Source organism: Schistocerca americana, chromosome 2 (genome assembly GCF_021461395.2).
Source record: "Schistocerca americana isolate TAMUIC-IGC-003095 chromosome 2, iqSchAmer2.1, whole genome shotgun sequence".
NCBI lineage: Eukaryota > Metazoa > Arthropoda > Insecta > Orthoptera > Acrididae > Schistocerca > Schistocerca americana.
In genome coordinates this window covers 179,892,596-179,912,404 of record NC_060120.1, presented here as the reverse complement: position 1 = coordinate 179,912,404, position 19,809 = coordinate 179,892,596, and the positions used below count along the sequence as shown (strand labels likewise).

General features: G+C 39.8%; 1 protein-coding gene across 3 annotated transcripts in view; it reads left to right on the top strand.

Annotated features, from left to right (window-relative positions):
• The window catches only part of LOC124595452, a 179,205-nt gene extending 167,380 nt beyond the window's left edge, over nucleotides 1–11,825 (top strand). For all 3 annotated transcript variants that reach the window (XM_047134198.1, XM_047134199.1, XM_047134197.1), the window contains exons 8-10: nucleotides 1,552–1,702; nucleotides 7,542–7,708; nucleotides 11,232–11,825. In XM_047134198.1, the coding sequence (XP_046990154.1) occupies nucleotides 1,552–1,702; nucleotides 7,542–7,708; nucleotides 11,232–11,344 (431 nt within the window). In that variant the 3' untranslated portion in view covers nucleotides 11,345–11,825. The remainder of the gene's footprint in view (nucleotides 1–1,551; nucleotides 1,703–7,541; nucleotides 7,709–11,231) is intronic.
• The last annotated feature ends 7,984 nt before the right edge of the window (nucleotides 11,826–19,809 follow it).

The window sequence follows — 19,809 nt, the reverse complement described above, 5'->3', positions numbered from 1 at the left end:
AGAGGTAATGGAATGTAGCAAAATGATGTCACACAATGGTTAGAGAACTACATTGGGAGATGAGACAGTAGGAGTACTAGAGACACTTTGATATTTAGACAGCAAGATAGCTGATGATAGTTGAATTTGTTTAAATATAAGGAATTTGTCTGTGAAAAAGACAAACATTTTAACATCACACATAAATTTAGGTGTTAGGAAGTCTTTTCTAAAACTTTATCCAAGTGAAATGTGGACAATAACCAATACAGTCAAGAAGGAAATATAAATTTTTGGAATTTGGCACTACATGTGAATGCTGAAGCTTTGATATGTGCGTCAAGTAACTAGTGAAGTTGTACTGAATCGAACTGGGGAGGAAAGACAGTTATGGCAAACTTGACTAAAAGAAAGGATCAGTTGATAGGACACTTGTTGACTCATCAAGGAATGGCAAGTTTGGTAATAGAGAGAAATATGAGGGGTAATATTAGAGGGAAGCCAAGGCTTGATTACAATAAGCAGGTTAAGTAGTACAAGAGGAGGAGCAGTGGCTTTATATTGTTATTATTATCATTATTTTCAAACAATCTCTTTTTCTCCTAAACATCTAAGTCATAAAGTAGTTTAGAAGAAATATCAATAGTTATCAGTATGAATAGATTAACAGTAGATTTAAGTTGTTGGTAGTATACATTATAGATGTGGTTTGTAGTGGCTGCTTCTGCCTGTTAATATATAACTTGAATCGTTCCACATCCATTATGGCATTTCTTCATGATGGGATTTATGGTGCTTGATGTGTGAATTAATTAATCGAAGCTGCTTCCTTCATTTGTTAGGTACACAGTGGGAGTCCAGCTCAATTTTTTTTGTAAAACTTCAGTCGTAAGAATTTGTTGTAGGCTAGTTCATCCATGTGTCAGTTTATTAATAACAATATTCATTGGATCACATTCTGATTATTTAGTTCTGAACTGCAGACATTCCAAATATGGGCCATCAATGGAAAAGACCTGAATATGCTCATAGTATTGAAGCTGATCTGCAGCTGGCTGCAGATATGTAGCTTAATCTGATGCGATGAATGTATTGCTTTACAATTTGGATGGACTTCAGCATGTCCCATGAAAAATGTTGGGCAGTGGACACTTTGTTACAGAAAGCAAAGAGACAAGCCTGAGCATACAGACATAATCACGGCAGGTGACTTCAGTTTACATATGTATAGAAGATTGATAAGGAAAATGAATGAATGAGTGTTGTGTGCAGCAAAAATATCAGTTACTTTGGATATCAGCAGTCGTTTGTAATAATATGATTTGAGTGTGTACACACTTGAAAGCCAGTTTTCCTCACTCAATAGGTAAATTAAGGAGTAATACATTTTATGACACATTAAATTACTTTTACATTATATGTGGACTACCACTGTAATTTATTTATAGCTTTATGTGTGATTTGATTTTAAATCTTTGCTGCAGATTTTGTTCTTATTTTTTAAATATCTGATTTTTTTGTGCAACTGGGAATTATTTTAACTGCATTAATATGCAAAAGTATTTTTTGCAGCGCCTCCAGGCTGTCTGCAGTATTATCCTGAACGAAGAGGCACTTACATGTCATTTAACTATAACACTCCAGGCTCACTTGATTCACAGTACATAGCAAACATGCACTATGCAATATGCTTCCGGAGAACACCTGATGCTTGTGGAATACAGTAAGTAACAACCTGTCAGACACACACAATTGCAATTAAAAAAATGTTTCATTTTAACTACTGTTGAATGTATTACAAAGCACAAAGATGTATTGTGATTCTTCAATTTCTCCCAGTGTATTTTCCTCAAATAGAGGACTTTATTACTGAAAATCTGAAACTGCAGATTGCAGATGACTAAAAAATAATATCATGAAATACTTGGTTTAAGATTATTTATTAATATTTTATTTCATGATGCATGTTATTTTATTATTTTTTATTTGCGCTCCATATAACAATCAATTTTCGTACATTGTCACAGCTTTAGTTTGCATAAGGGGGGGGAGGGGGGGTGGACCCAAAAATAGTGAAAACTTTTCTACAAAAAATTATGTATTTGATGGGACATTTTCAGAACTTCAACACCTTCAAAATAGTGTCCTTCAGACGTAATACACATTCCCCACATTTTTTTCCATTGGTGGAAGCAGTTTTTAAACTGATCTGAAGATATGTCCCTCCCCTCCACCACTTCTTCTATGTCTTTAAATGGTTGATTGTGGTAACCTGAGAACAAATTCATGGTGGATGATCCCATCAATGTAGAAACAACAAACAGGCATTGTCTTCACATTAAATCTTATCTGCCCTGGTTTCTTTGGCTTTAATGATAAAGGAGTCTTCCACTGGCTGAACTGTTGCTTGGTTTTTGGGTTGTATCCATAACCTGGATCGGTTTCTGACTGTTCTTTCACTTCCAGCACATACACAAACAATTGACGATCTGATCATCAGAAAGAACACACAGAATGAATTTTGCTGCAACATGTTTCATCTTCAGATATTCAGTCAAAACTCTTTGGTATGAACTCAAGGATATTTCACTCATTCCCACCAGTTCATTGATAGTTCTATTCTGAACAAATATGATTGAAATACAGATTTTTTTCAGTGTTTTTGTCCATTCTGGAAATCAAGAGACACTGTAACTAATCCACTTTATCTTGTTTTGTCGGGGAGGTACGGTATTGTTGCTGTCAATACCATCATCTGCTGGAACCCCACTCATCTGCCTGCGTCACCTCAGCTTCATTTACAGATTAAATCCAGATTTGCAGCATGCTGATTTCCCGTTGCTTGCTTTGCTCCAGGAGGTGACATTGGTTGAACTCATACACTGATTGGCTGCAAGCACTGGTTTTCTTAACGGCGGCTTCTACTTGAAGACTGAGTTTTGTCATGAACTGCAGTACCATACCAATGTTACTCACATAAACTGTGCACTGTCATTTATTTACTCTTTCTGTCTAGTTCAGTGACCTGAATTACTAAGTCTTATCGTCATTGTCCCTGTCCACTGTCTCTCACTCCTAATTATCACTATTACTGTCTTTCGCTTTGTCACATGTTTCTTTAGTTCATAGTTGCTGTGTCAGGTTGTAACAGTCTTCACACAATTGTGCACTCAATGTAGCTGGGGTTCCACACAGAAAGAAGGTTCACTGTTCAACAGACCATTGCACACATTGTCTCTAAAAATTTGAGAGTTCTTGTCAGTTATGCCGAGGTTGAACAACTCCTCACCTGACAGGGCACTATATATAGCTAATCCACTTTACCTGCTTTGGTACTCTCAGTATGTCACACTTATCCTCTTGATCATTGCAAAAGGCTGAAAACTGTCAGTGTCAACAAAGGTACTTCAAATGATCTAGCCCACACAGTATATGACACTGAAAATCAATCAAGTTTACTTCCACTTTTGATATATTTGTAGCAATTGCCAATTCAGGTTTCACAAAACTCTGACGTATGCACATAATGAAAAGATACATATTGCACTTTGTTAAAGTTTTTGCCATCAAGTTTTCTGGCAGTAACCATAGACTTGATGGAATAATTAACAATATGTTAGTGCAGCTAATTAACAATATGTTAGTGCGGCAAAGGATTATCAACCTAAGTATCATAAGCCCAGTCACAATGTTGAGTGGCATAGTGATTTTAGAAGATTGGACAAAAAACATCACAATTAAATACTTTTGCACAGTGAAATAATGTAGGCACTAATTGACCCTGTCCCTATTGGACCAACAACAGGAAAACTTCCCATACAGGTCATTTGTTATTTTATTGGGCTACCAGTTATGGCAATATGTTATGCCATCTTCCAGCCACTTGACTGACATGTAGGAAGATCCAACCTCAGTTCCAGCCAAAATAGGGGCCAGCATTCTACAGATATCAGTCTTTGAATGCTGGCCCCTATTCTGACCGGAACTGAGTTTGGAATCTTCCTACACGTTAGTCAGGAGGCCTCAAAATGGTATATTATATCACTGAAAATGGTAGCCCAATAAAATGACAGTTTGGGAACTAGATGGTTGAAAGGGGTTTGACTTGACATTTGAAAAAAAATGATGTTTAATGGAGACACCTAGTAGGAGAATTTCAGAACTCATGTTCTACCATCTGTCCTTGTCTGTAATGAGATACAAGTTTGTACTAATTATACGTCTCTTACCAGTAAAAGATAAATGCTTGCATTGATATAAAAGGTGAAGATTATAAATTAACTGTTTTCTGTTACAAAAACAAGATCACAGTTACATACACTAGTAGTAATTTGATGGTACATTATTACAGTTTGAAATCTGCTATTCCATACAAGCACCTCTCTGTTAATAAGCACATAAATGTAGTTTTTTTTTCCTTTTTTTACTGAGTCAGCATGTTCATTTCTGGATTTGACAATGTTAGTGGTAGAGGATGCCTAGATACACTTTCTGTTCCCACCACTTTCCTGCTGGGACAGAATTTGTGTGCCCCAACTGTCTGCATCTTGCATTATCCCATGTGAAAGTGTGTGAACATTTTTCTAAGTATCTGCAAATTGTGTCACTGAGATGGGACACAGGCATGACATGAACCCAGTACCCACTCAGTTGTATGTAGGAAACTGCCTAAAAACCACAACCAGTCTGGCCTGCATAACAGGCCTCATCATTAATCCACTGCGCAGATTCGATCTGGGGCTGATGTACATCCCCAGATCCCAGAAGCACTGCACTAATGCACGTGGTTATCTGCCCAGAACTTTCAGTTTAGGCCTATTCTTTAACGTGTTTTAATTTGCTTTGTTAAAATCATATGTACTCTATTACAGCAGATTGCCTCTGAAATTTTGTACATGGCTGGAGCAGCAACTGTAAGATGAAATCTTCTTCTAGAAATAATAAGCAACCAATCAACTGAAAAATGGAAGATGTATGAGGGCATTTCGAAAAGTAAAGATACAATGGCTCACAGTCATTAAATAGAACATTTATTTAGGAAATGTCAGTTACATCTTATTAACTGGATTATTTGTTATTTTTCAACATAATCACCCCTGTTATCCAAACATTTGTTAAGTCGGTGCACAAACTTTTGTATCCCACAGTCATAGAAGGTTGCCTCCTGTTGTCGGAAACACATTTGAACTTCATCTTGATCTCTTCATCTTCGCGGAATGATTTTCCACCAAGATGTGACTTCAGGTAACGGAAGACATGGAAGTCGGTGTTCAAAAGCATTTCTCATGACTGTCTGTCTGTACCCCCCACAATGAATCCATAGACATCCCAGTCTATACTCAGTAGGTTAAAGTCACCTCTAACTAGTATTGTATGATCTGAGTATTTATGCGCTATGGACCATAGGCTTTCTTTGAATGACTCTATAACTGTCACAGTGGAATCAGGTGGCTGGTGAAAACATCCAACAATTAACTTAGTTACACTTACACCTGTTATATGCGACCAGACGACTTCACTGTCACACTCAACTTCGACCTCAATAGAGACAATATTTTTGTCAACTGCAGTGAAAACTCCCCCTCCTATGTCCTGTAATCCATCTTTCCAATGTAATTCCATGACTTGCTGAATATCTCAGAGCTTTTCAGTTTGGATTTCAGCAATTTTTGGTCCCTTATGAAATTATGTTTTGAGGTAATATGCCTAAAGTAAATAAAGTATTTATCAACAGAAGCAAGCAGTATGGATATTGTCTAAAGAAAATAACCACACATATTGAAGAGGACATTTTAAGGATCTTGGAATTCTTACACTCACTTTATATTACATTTTTCTCATAATGGTTTTTGTAGCTGATAATAAAAATCAGTCTGAGTTGAACTATGATTTGCAGTCACAACAAAGACACAAAAATAATATTCTTGTAGACTTTGCTTCCTTGTGAAGGGTTCAGAGTGGAGTTGTGTACTCTCTCGCTATGGTATTGATCAAGTACCCATCTAACATAAAGCAAGAATGTGGGTGCCCATGTCCATTCTGCAGAATAGTTTGTATGCCACACCCTCAGAAGGCAACCACATGCAATCCTCCTATGCCAACCTATTCTTGTTTCATTCAGGTTCATTGACCATATCTTCTTCATCCGGAACCAGGGCCAAGATACCCTACTGTCATTCATACACTGCCTCAACTCCTCTTCCATTCACTTCACTAATCCTCCTTTGTCCAGTGTGCCAACTACCTGTATGTTGACCTACACTTCTCTGATGGTTCCCAACATGCATCTGTCAATCCCTCTAATCATCAACAGTATCTCATTTTGATGGCTGTCATACATTCTATACTAAACATTCACTTCCATATAGCTTGGCTACCTATGGATGCAGCATCTGCAATGATGATTCCCTTGCCCAGTATGCCAAAGATATCACTAAGGCCATCAAAGACATGTGTTATCTCCCAGAGCCAGTCCTAAGACAGATTTCCTTAAAGCCTCACAAACCCCTAATCCTCTCTTCATCCCCAAGAACCAACAGCAAAGGAGCAACACCCACATCACCTAGTATCAGCCACCACTTTAACAAATGAACCATATTCTTAACTAGAGCTTTGACTATATATTAATATGTCGGAAATGAGAAACATCCTATCCACAATCCTTCTCACCTCTCCCAAAGTGCTAATCCACCATCAAATCCGCATACTATCCTGGTCCAGCCTTATGCCATACGCTCTTCCAGTCTTTTTCACAGAGGCCGCATCACAGTTGACAACTCAGGTAAAGTCCTGTCTGATACATGCACCCAGAACATCTTGTTCCAGTACTACCACAGGCTTATCCTGTCCAGTCAGAGGCAGGACCACCTGAGAAAGCAGTCAGTCCTATACCAGCTCTCATGCAGCTTCTGCACAACATTTTATGGGGCATGACCATCAACCAGATGTCCACCAAAATAAATGATCACCGCCAAACTACGTCAGAGCAGAAAATGCCAGTGAGCACAACATGCTCAGTTTCAATGGCTGTTACTGACTGTTACATAGCCCATACTATCTGGAATCTCCCCCCCCCCTCTCCAAACATCAGGTTATTTGAACTATGTAGATGGGAGTTGTCCTTGCAATACATCCTTCATTATGATAATCCTCGTGGCTTCGATCTGGCCCCCTGCCCCCTGCCCCCTGCCTCCATCCTGCTCCAGGATTCTAACATTTCTCATCCTGCACTCACACCCTCTTCCTCATAGTCTCCTCTTCCTCTGTTCTGTCATCCCCCCCCCCCCTCTCCTAACCCATTCCTCCACATCATCATCTCATGTGTTGAGTGAACTCACAACTTCTAGGGCCCAGCACCTGCTGCTTCTCCTTCCCAAATCCTATGCAGCAGGTGCTGGCTCCCTCCCAGCCATCAGACAACATTTCCTAACCTTGCTTCCAACACCCTGTCCCCTTTCTCTGGTCACATCTACACCTGACACAACTCTTCACCCTAGTCAAGAGCAACTTTTGGAAGACATAAGACAAAATTTTAAATGAATACATTGTTTCTAATTTTTCAGGCATACAGCAGAAACCTTTAATATGGGTGGATATAATACAAGTAGCACCATGACAGATGATGCTTGTAATGATTTTGATTACCTGTTTGTTCCTGATGGAAGATGGCAAGGTAGTTCAAGAGCAGACAAGTTCTGTGGAGATTCTCTCCTTGGGGAAACTGTCACATGTAAGTTATAACATCACAGACTAAGAAATTTCATGTATCTCTTATAATATGCCATGTGCTTTAAAATTGTTTTTTCTGTGTGTCCCGATCACAGTCCAAAATTTTTATAGGCCCTTATTCTTTTTGTGATTTAATACTTGTTGCCCTTTTTGTGGTTTCTATCATCAAGTGAAATATTTTGTCTGCCTAACATTGCAACTGTAGCCCTTGTGCTGTTTCTGATATGATACATATCCTATTTACCATATAGACAAGGCAATGAGTTACAGACTGATAAAATGAGAAGAGTGCTAGGCTTCAGCTTTAAGACAAAAAACTTGCAGTCGGGCCGTAGTGGTTGTTGACAGTTGTTATGTCATTGTTTTACACATATTCTGTATAGTTCTCAAATTCTGTAATATTTTGGCAAGAGCATTTCCATTATTGAAACATTTCATATTCAATTCATGTATAATTGTATAATTTGAATGAGATTCACTGTAGGTAGGTGTGGAGGGGGGGGGGGGGGATGAAGGAAAAAAAAAAAAAAAAAAAAAAAAAAAACCACTGTAGTTGCGTGGGACACTGACAGTGGGAGCGAATGCAACAATTGAGTCCTCTGTACTGTGAGTGGAGCAGGAAATACTGAACAGGTGAGCTAATTAAAGATTACAGTTAATCCTGTAATGCAATTGTAGCCTCTCATGTGGAAATTTCCTAATAATGATAGCAGCCCACAGAACATTTAGCCTCATCATGATCATATTACGAACAACTGTACAGGGTGTTTCTGTAAGAAGTACAAAAATTTAACAGTACAGAGAGGATGCTCCACTGAATGATTTGAGGTAGGGAACCTGGAGTCAGAGATTTCTGCTTAAGGAGATAATAGGAATAAAATCACATTACTGTGTCCTTTTTTATTTACATTAGTTACAGTTAACTGTGATCTCACAGGCCATGGAATAGGACCTCCCCTTCCAATCTAGTGACCAGGAAATCCAACATTGAGATGGTTGTGGACATCGACACTGAAGTACACCATCATGTTGTATCCACTTCCTCCTATGAACAGCCAAGAGTACATTCTCCAACAACTCTTAGCACAAACCTCAAGTGCAGTTGGCCAGTCAAAAGGCCAGGTACAAGATATGGCCCAATGAGATTGTCACCTACAATGCTGGCCGAGATGTTCACAGCGAAACAGACTTAATGGTGAGATTAATACAGTGTGAGGGTTTTCCTCATCCCACAAATGGCTATTCCTGGTGTTCAAAAACCATCATGATCAAATGAGGCCTCATCAGTAACAGCACGATTTGGAGGAAATCTGGTTGATCAATCCATTGTTGGAGCAACCACTGACACAATGCCATCTTGGGTGCAAAGTCAGTCACAAGCATTGCACGGACTTGTTGCGTGTGATACGGGTGTAGTTGTTCATGGCCAGTATGTGCAGTGCCCATTTCATGTGCAATATGATGAGTACTCTGCAGCAACACATTCCAGCAGTCCTCTTCAAAATTGGAAGTGCAAGTGGTCCTCAAGATTCCAGGTCACTTGTGTCTTCTTCCAAATGAGCCGGTCTCCTGCATTCATTGATTGAGAGAAAAAAATAACACTAATGATGATGAATGACGCCTGTTAGGAAATCGTTCCCTGTACAGCCTTTCAGCAGCAAGAGCATTGCAATATGCTTTCCCCTACACATGATGCATGCCATTGAGTTCCACAAAGCTGTACTGGTACTGATCCACCATTTTGTACGCTATGTATCTGAATAGCATTGAGTAATGAATGGGTCTATTGTTGATTAACAGTATACTCTGTCATGGGACAATGTAAGTACAATTCAACAGAGCCACCTTACGGACAAGTAAACAAAACCTGCATCATGACTTCCTAATAATCAGGCTCATCCTCCTTGTTTCCTTGCAGGAAATAAAGAATGTACATGTAAATAAATAGCACAGTACATGTAAACTCGTGCATACATTAGTTGTAAATAAGGTGGAAAACAGTTATGCTAGACAAAGCAGTAGACAAGTTTACTTCCGTATCTCCTTAAGTGGACTTCCCTGAGCCCAGGTTCCCTAACTCAAATTGTTCAGTGGAGCATTCTCTATGCCCTGTTACATTTTTGCACACTCTTATGGAAACACCCTATGTGATGCTTTATGTGCGAGTAGTACACAGTGATACTTATCAATATTTAAAATAAACAGTTCTACAGTTTGTTAAAATTGAAATGCATGATTCAAAGCTGTCTCACTACAATTCTTTTCATATGAAACCAGTACTTCAAATCTACATATGCCACAATCATATGTATCATTACCTGGCAAAAAAAACCTATAGGGAAAAATTAATCACTGGCACATACAAATTTACACTTGCACAATAAAATCACACAGAATCCACTTGTATAAATTTGTGAGTTAGTAATTTATCCAAATTTAATATGATTTTAGGTCCATTAAATTAATACTGAACACTTCATTAAGTTTAGATATGCTAATTTGTTTTTAGATCAATTTTTCATAACTGTTGAAGTTATGTAGGCAAAATTTGCTGATTTTAAAGATGTCACACTACAACAAATCTGAAAAAAAAACAGTTATTTCAGACCAAAAGTACATTCTTATTGTTTTTTAATGTTGAGGGAGACTGTTAGATTAGTCCGCAGCTCGTGGTCGTGCGGTAGCATTCTCGCTTCCCGCGCCCGGGTTCCTGGGTTCGATTCCCGGCGGGGTCAGGGATTTTCTCTGCCTCGTGATGACTGGGTGTTGTGTGATGTCCTTAGGTTAGTTAGGTTTAAGTAGTTCTAAGTTCTAGAGGACTGATGACCATAGATGTTAAGTCCCATAGCGCTCAGAGGCATTTGAACCATTTGTTAGATCACTTTGCCTCATTACTTGTGTGCAGCCATACTAGGCACGAAACTAAACTGCTATAATTTCCCACTTCAGCATCAATATTGAGAATCATTAGTAAAAATCATACTTATGGCACCAGTGAAGAGAAATTGACTGCTTTGATAACTGGCTGGTAGAGAGTCCTGCTAAAAGACTAGCTGGGTTAGGATGGGTTACTGTGTGAAGATGCATGTGGAATATATTTGTTTAATTTCCATCTTCTGGGAAACCTGTGGGCGTAGATTAGGATTAAATTTTAACATCTCCTTGATGCCATCTGTACAGAAAAGAAAGAAGAGCTGGTCATGACATTACTCATCTGCAATGATTAAGAGACTTTGATAAGTTTCACTGCAACTTACACTTATCTGTTTCTCCTATGCTCCATTAAACTCTTAATAAAATAACTCTGTTTTCAAATCATAATAATTCATTTGTTTTAGAATATGTGGATTTCCCTGGATCAGGTGCCTCATCCATAGTAGATGGTAATAAAAATTTGTGCATTTCTAAATACAGATTTTGTCCTATTTCTCTGTCATGATAATATTGAATTATATATTTATTTTTAAACTGTTATGTAATTAATGTATTTTTCTTTTCATTAATTGAAGTTCATGTTGTTTCAGCCATATCCCCTGGTCCATTTTATGTTGTCTTCAACAGTGATGACCAACTTGAAGTTTTGAATTCAGAAAGTGGATTCAGAATTGATTACCAGGTGCTAGGTACCTGTGAGTGACGGGAATAATTGTTCCAGCAATGAGCTATAAGTAATTGTTCTAGCAGTGGGTTATTTTAGTAATATAAATGCCTCAGTTCATATACATTTTAAGAGATAACAGGTCCCAGAAATAAAACTAAACTCTGGGCAAACTTTATTTAACAACAAGTTTTGAACGACAAAAGGAATGGAATAGTTGTTACAGTTGATACATCAGTAATGTTAGCTATAACTTTTTGATTCTGAGAACACTTACTATGTTATGTATCGAATTTTATATTTTATCAGACTCTAGAGAATCATGTGAACTGTAAGAAATTCCTTGCTTATAACAGCATGTTTGTGAAGTTATTTATTTTTGCTATCTTTAGTAAATGCTAAATCTAGTCTTCACCATTGCAATTGTTTTGATTTACTGCTGTTCCGTTTTTTTCTTTAAATGCTGTATGGAAAATAAGTACAAGAATTTTTATTGGTCTATTTTCCTGTAAATGAGAGTATTTATGTTGTAAATATGTGTGACACATTTTGACTAGTATTTATTTATGTAGTACAAAAAATAACTTCTTAATGTAAGATAACTGTAAGACATTATCTGTGAATTATAAAAATAAAGCTGTATCAGACACCAATAATTCCTATTTAGTCATTTGAAAGATACAACTCACTGAAATAAAAGCATTTTCCTACATCTGTGATTGCTAAAGAATCTGTTATAGCATTCGCAAAAAAACTGCCAGAGTTTGAAATGCTCATAAAAACAATGAAGCTCACATAATACTAGATACAGAAAGTTGGTTGAAACCTGAAATTGATAGCACTGAGATTTCTGGGGAAAATTTAAGTGTATATTGAAAGGATAGGCAAATTGGAAATGGAGGTGGTGTATTTGTCACAGTAGACAAGAAACTCAAATCCACTGAGATAGAAATTGAAGCTGCATGTGAGATTGTTTGGGCAAGACTCAGTATCAGGGATGGGCATAAAACGATAACTGGGTCCTTCTGTTGGTACCAGACGTATCTCCTGCTTTAACTCAAAACTTTAGAGAAAACCTCACTTGTAAGTTCCCCAGTCATATTGTAATCATCAGTGAATACTTAAATCATCCAACAGTTAATTGGGAAAATTACAGTTTGATTAGTGGTGGGTGTGATAAGACATCCTGTGAAGCTTAAATAAATGTCTTCTCTGAAAACTACCTAGAACAGATACTTAGGAACCCCCTCATGATGGAAATGTTTCGAACCTGATCTCTTTGAGGATGTCCACATCAAAACTGGTATCAATGACCAAGACACAGTCGTGGCAAAATGATAATTAGAGTACAAAGGACAACTAAAACAAGCAGAAAGATATATATGTTCAGTAAACTAGATAAAAAATCAACAGTTTCATATCTAAGTGAGGAAATGGAAACTTTTAGCACAGGGCAGGAGCGTGCAGAGGAACTCTGGCTCAAGTTTAAAAGAATAGTTGACCATGCACTGGATAGGTATGTACCCAGCAGAACAGTTCATAATGGGAGGGAACCTCTGCGGTATACAGTCACTGTAAATAAGCCTCTAATGAAACAGAGATTATTGCATAATACACTGGTGTCCACAATTAAAGCAACAAACTGCTTTTTCCCCATCCTGTGTCTAATTCATGATATAATCATACAAACTGTCAATAGATATCTGTAAGCTTGTGTTCTGCACAGAAGATGGCTTTCTGGTTCAATTGGTAACCATCCCAATGTTGACATCAGGGCACCAATCAAATGGGGTAGTGTTTGCTGAGTAGTCCCACATACACAATCACTGAGTCACAGTCATAGACTGTGCAGTATGGCACAGAGAAGATGCCTACCAGCCTCTCTGTGGTGGAGGATCATAGGAAAAAGGAAGCAGGAAAATTACAAACTGATGTGACCCAATGGCTTAGTACGAATTGGTTCTGTTGTTTTTTGGATTTGGCGACAGTTTATAGAGACTGGAACTGTATCCCAAAGACCAGGGCAGGAAAAACTGTGTTGTGACAGTTCACCTGCTTTATTTCTTTGTTGATTGTCCTCAGTGTCGACATACTGTTTTGCTACACTGGCTGAAAAATGGGGTTTGTAATTTCGACACTGACTACTGTAGATAACGTAGCCGACAGGTGCACAGTTGTATTTCACAGTTGATTGCTTTCACTGTTCACAACCCCCCACCCTCCCCACCTTATAATACACAGTTATATATCCTAATATTTTTGATGCCAATTTAAAGTGTGAAGTAGATGTACAAACTTCCCACTTCTTTTATACGAGGTGACTTACTTGAGATTCGCAGCCGATCTTCTTTGCTGGCTAGCTGACTGCTGGAAAATTCTCTTGACTTCTTCTCCGCAGAATGATACTGGGTACAGGAATATTTAAGCCTCTCTCTATTAGTGAAATAAGTAGATTATGTGAACTTTACTTTTTGTCAACCAATGGTATATTTGAACTCCATACAGAATAAAATTCTGACTTTCCACATACATATATGACTTCCAGTAAGTCACTCGCTCCATCCAACTTAATTACATTTATAAAAGAGTTGGCTTAATAACCATGACTATACTTCATATGAATCATAAAGTAGGTCTTGCCTCTAACAAGGCTGGATTAAGAGTCCACAAGATTACTTTCTCAACTGTTCTCCTTCACATAACAATAGTCAATGACACAATAGGCACAGAGCTGCATAAAAACTCCATGGTTCTTCGTCTAAAACGTCTATGGATTGCCCGACAAGTACTTGTTGGTGCCATTACTGCCTCGTCTACTTTCTTCCTGCAACTGATTTTAAACGTGCACTCACAAACATGTGATGCGCAGTAGGTAGGATTTTACCATCCCACACTCGTATCAAGAATATCATGTGTTCAAGACAGTAGAAGCCTGAGTGGCTCTATAATTTACACAGAAATTCTCGAATCACTACAATATGGCCAGATCTCTGTAGTTTAACTTTCAATAAGCCTCATTAATAGGTTGCAGGCGAACATCCACTTACTACTACAATAATTTACTATTGAACATCTACGAGGAGTAAATAACAGAACCATATAGTCCACAGCTCTTTTGGAATAATTAGGTACCTATGGATCAGACACTATCATTGTTTTAACACAGCCTAATTGTGTTACCTTATTTCACAGTTAAGTTGACACATTGTTGTTGTTCTAATCAACACAGGTTTCTTGTCTGAAACTCGGCTGTGGACTGACTGTCCTGGGACCAAAAATTGGGCCCTTATATATCCTCACAATAGTAGGTACTGAAACTACACATTGTTCGATGTTTAATTTACAGTAATTACAATTAAAACTTAACTCATTCGATTAACTGTATACACTGAAAAATTTATTCTTTTTAACAGTTTCTCCTACTACAAGAGTTAGGTTTAGGTGTTCGTTTTTCCCGCACGCTGTTTGGGAGTGGAATGGTAGAGAGATAGTATGATTGTGGTTCAATGAACCCTCTGCCAAGCACTTAAATGTGAATTGCAGAGTAATCATGTAGATGTAGATGTAGGCAAAATTATTCATTTAAATCCTGAAATTGTCATATATGGTTATGCAAACAATACTTTTGACAAAACTGTTAATTACTATGGAATTAATTAAGGGCTGGCTTTGCTAACATGTTTTTGAATAGAGCCAAATAGATCCTTCAAGAATACTATTAGTTGTTCCTACTAATGTTTATAATTAGTACAGAGTTTATATTGGTTTATATGTCAAGAATAGAATTAAGCATAATCAAATTAAATTAGAAAATTAATTACATACATAAAACTAAGCACAAAATTAGATCTGGTGTTGTGTTCTTTAACACTGAGGGCCAACCTTTCTCTTTTATGAAAATTCAGATTATACTCACATATGTTAATGGTAATTAGTTAAAAGTGAAACAATGAATTTTAAGGAGGCAGAGGGCAAAACAAGAGGGGAAGTAAAAATATCCCAGCTTGCTTTGTCACAATGTGTGACATCAGAAAGAGAGAACCGTTATTTGGCTGTAAGTGCCTGATGGTACTGCCTTAGTACTGCATGGCAACTGGCATCTGACCTGGCAGCATCCATTGAACATGTTGTATGACAGCAAATGATACACAGAAGGTTTCAGCAGCATGGCCTTTATTGTCAGAAGCCTGCTGTATGTGTACTCTGATGTGTCTTCAAAGAAGGGAACATCTACAGTGGAGCCGTCAACATGCCAACTGGATGGTCAAACAGTGGGCCTATATTCTTTTCACAGATGAGTTCCAATCTGGTCTGGAAAGTGATTCTCGATGGATTTGCATCTGGAGGAAATGTGAAACACAATCTCGGCACCCAAACATTGTGGATAGATACTGATATCAAGGAGTGTCCCTAATGGTGTTAGCAGGGATAATGTTCACCACTTGAACACCTTCTCATGAAATTGTATGGTTGAGTCAGCAAGGTTAAACTGCTGTCAGGTATCGTAACAAGATCTTGGGACCTCAAGAGGGGTGGTTGTGAGGTGCTGTGGGCCCAGACTTCGTAGTGATGTATGATAATGCTAGATCTCATAGAGCATGGGTGGTTGATGTTTTCTTCAAAATGGATGCATTTGCAAGCATGGTGTAGCCTGCATGCTCTTCCAATTTGAATCCCATAGAACACGTCTGGTATGCACTTGGGACATTGGTTTTATCATTTCAGCTTCCACCAACCAGTCTCCAAGACTTGTGAGCAACTCTGCAGGAATAATGGGTGTTATTGCCTCAACATTGGATTGATGACATCATTCATAGCATGCCCCATTGCTGTTAGGCCTGCATTGCTACCAGAGGTGGTTACACCCAATACTGAGCACATTAACCAGTTGTTAGGTGTGTACAAATCCATTAAGCTGAAAAAAAACAAAGAACATTTGTGTCTGCTGTTATGCATGGTTCAGTTGTCTGTTTTCTGTATTCTTTACATTGTTTCTTCTTTGATATCACCTGTTTGTACTGTTTTGTGGCAAAATAAATGCAACCTTCCAAAATTCCTGTTTGTTGTTTTAATTTTGGACAGCCGTATAGGTGCAAGACAAAGTGTAGGGCTACAGGTAGAGAGATGCTAAATGAAACATGTTTGGCTGTCAAGACAGCAATGGCCTAACACCTACCGAGCGAGGTGGCGCAGTGGTTAGACACTGGACTCGCATTCAGGAGGACGACGGTTCAATCCCGCGTCCAGCCATCCTGATTTAGGTTTTCTGTGATTTCCCTAAATCGCTCCAGGCAAATGCCGGGATGGTTCCTTTTAAAGGGCATGGCCGACTTCCTTCCCCGTCCTTCCCTCAACCGATGAGACCGATGACCTCGCTGTCTGGTCTCCTTCCCCACACCAACCAACCAACCAACCTAACACCTTCAACAACTTCTGCAGCAGAATACTGTCAACTGATCATTCACAGAACCCAGAGAAATTCTGGTCATATGTAAAAGCTGTTAGTGGCACCAAAGTTAGTGTCCAGTCCTTAGTAGAGCAGACAGTAACTGAAACTGATGGTAGAAAAGCAAAAGCTGAAATGCTTGATTCCATTTTTAAGTGTTCCCTTACAAAGGAAAACCCAGGAGAATTACCCAATTTCATCCTCGTACTACTCAAAAGATGAATAAAATAAATATTAGTGTCAGTGGTATACAGAAACAGCTGAAATTGTTAGAATTAAACAAACCTCCAGGACCCAGATGGAATCCCTGTCAGATTCTATGCTGAATTTGTGGCTGAGTTAGCCCATCTACTAACTATAATCTGTTATACATCCCTTAGACAAAAGAATGTGCCCAGTTCTTGGAAAAAGGCAAAGGTCACATCCGTCTACAAGAGGGATAGTGGAAGTGACCCACAAAACTACCAACCAATATCCTTGACATCAATTTGTTGTAGGATCTTAGAACATCTCCTGAGTTCATACATAATAAGGTATCATGAACAGAATGTCTTATAACTTCAAGTTGAACAAGTATACACTCCTGGAAATTGAAATAAGAACACCGTGAATTCATTGTCCCAGGAAGGGGAAACTTTATTGACACATTCCTGGGGTCAGATACATCACATGATCACACTGACAGAACCACAGGCATATAGACACAGGCAACAGAGCATGCACAATGTCGGCACTAGTACAGTGTATATCCACCTTTCGCAGCAATGCAGGCTGCTATTCTCCCATGGAGACGATCGTAGAGATGCTGGATGTAGTCCTGTGGAGCGGCTTGCCATGCCATTTCCACCTGGCCCCTCAGTTGGACCAGCGTTAGTGCTGGACGTGCAGACCGCGTGAGACGACGCTTCATCCAGTCCCAAACCTGCTCAATGGGGGACAGATCCGGAGATCTTGCTGGCCATGGTAGTTGACTTACACCTTCTAGGGCACGTTGGGTGGCACGGGATACATGCGGACGTGCATTGTCCTGTTGGAACAGCAAGTTCCCTTGCCGGTCTAGGAATGGTAGAACGATGGGTTCGATGACGGTTTGGATGTACCGTGCACTATTCAGTGTCCCCTCGACGATCACCAGTGGTGTACGGCTAGTGTAGGAGATCGCTCCCCACACCATGATGCCAGGTGTTGGCCCTGTGTGCCTCGGTCGTATGCAGTCCTGATTGTGGCGCTCACCTGCACGGCGCCAAACACGCATACGACCATCATTGGCACCAAGGCAGAAGCGACTCTCATCGCTGAAGACGACACGTCTCCATTCGTCCCTCCATTCACGCCTGTCGCGACACCACTGGAGGCGGGCTGCACGATGTTGGGGCGTGAGCGGAAGACGGCCTAACGGTGTGCGGGACCGTAGCCCAGCTTCATGGAGACGGTTGCGAATGGTCCTCGCCGATACCCCAGGAGCAACAGTGTCCCTAATTTGCTGGGAAGTGGCGGTGCGGTCCCCTACGGCACTGCGTAGGATCCTACGGTCTTGGCGTGCTTCCGTGCGTCGCTGCGGTCCAGTCCCAGGTCGACGGGCACGTGCACCTTCCGCCGACCACTGGCGACAACATCGATGTACTGTGGAGACCTCACGCCCCACGTGTTGAGCAATTCGGCGGTACGTCCACCCGGCCTCCCGCATGCCCACTATACGCCCTCGCTCAAAGTCCGTCAACTGCACATACGGTTCACGTCCACGCTGTCGCGGCATGCTACCAGTGTTAAAGACTGCGATGGAGCTCCGTATGCCACGGCAAACTGGCTGACACTGACGGCGGCAGTGCACAAATGCTGCGCAGCTAGCGCCATTCGACGGCCAACACCGTGGTTCCTGGTGTGTCCGCTGTGCCGTGCGTGTGATCATTGCTTGTACAGCCCTCTCGCAGTGTCCGGAGCAAGTATGGTGGCTCTGACACACCGGTGTCAATGTGTTCTTTTTTCGATTTCCAGGAGTGTATTTCAAGGACGACGCAATACATGAAAGTCACAGATCAAGTAAACAGAGTAAGTAAGACGTGTGTCACTTAAACAGTCAAATCATAACTGAGTCCAAGTCTAGTGGCCGCTGGCTGGCTGGCCACTTAGGTGGCGCTGCTGCTGCGTGGCTGGCAGACAGCGCCACATGTAGAGGACGCACGTAACTGCGCGGCGGCACTTTGAAAGATCGGTGAGTCACAACAGAATGACATCCTCAGTGCCAACAAGCATGGATATCAAAAACATTCATCATGTGAAACCCAACTTGCACTTTTCTCACATGATATACTGAAAGCTTTGGATCAAGGCAACCAGGTAGATGCAGTATTTCCTGATTTCTGAAAAGCATTTGACTCAGTACCACATCAATGCTATCAAGTGAAATTTGTAACTGGATTTTTTGATAGGACTTTTTGGTAGGAAGGAGAACACAGAATGTTGTCTTGGATGGAGAGTCCATGTCAGATGTAGAAGTTACTTTGGGTGTGCGCCAGGGAAGTGTGTTGGGGCCCTTGCTATTCTTGTTGTAGATTAATGTCTTGCAGACAATGTTAATAGAGAAATAAGGCTTTTTGCAGATGATGCAGTTATCTATAATGAAGTGCTATCTGAAAGAAGCTGCATAAATATTGTCAGACCTTGATAAGATTTCAAAGTGGTGCAAAGATTGGCAATTTGCTCTAAATGTTCAGAAATGTAAAATTGTCCACCTAACAAAATGAAAAAAAAAATGTAGTGTTCTATGACCATAATATCAATGAGTTACTGTTGAAATCGATCAACTCATATAAATACATGGGTGGAACACTTTGAAGGGATATGAAATGGAATGGAAACTGAATTTCACCTGGTCCTTCTCCAAAACCCAAGCCACCTTCCTGGATGTTGACCTTCATCTTGTTGAAGCTCACATCCACACCTCTGTCCACATCAAACCCACAAACAAACAACAGAACCTTCACTTTGATAGCTGCCATCCATTCCACATCAAACACTTCCTTCCCTACAGCCTAGGTATTCATGGCAAATGTATCTG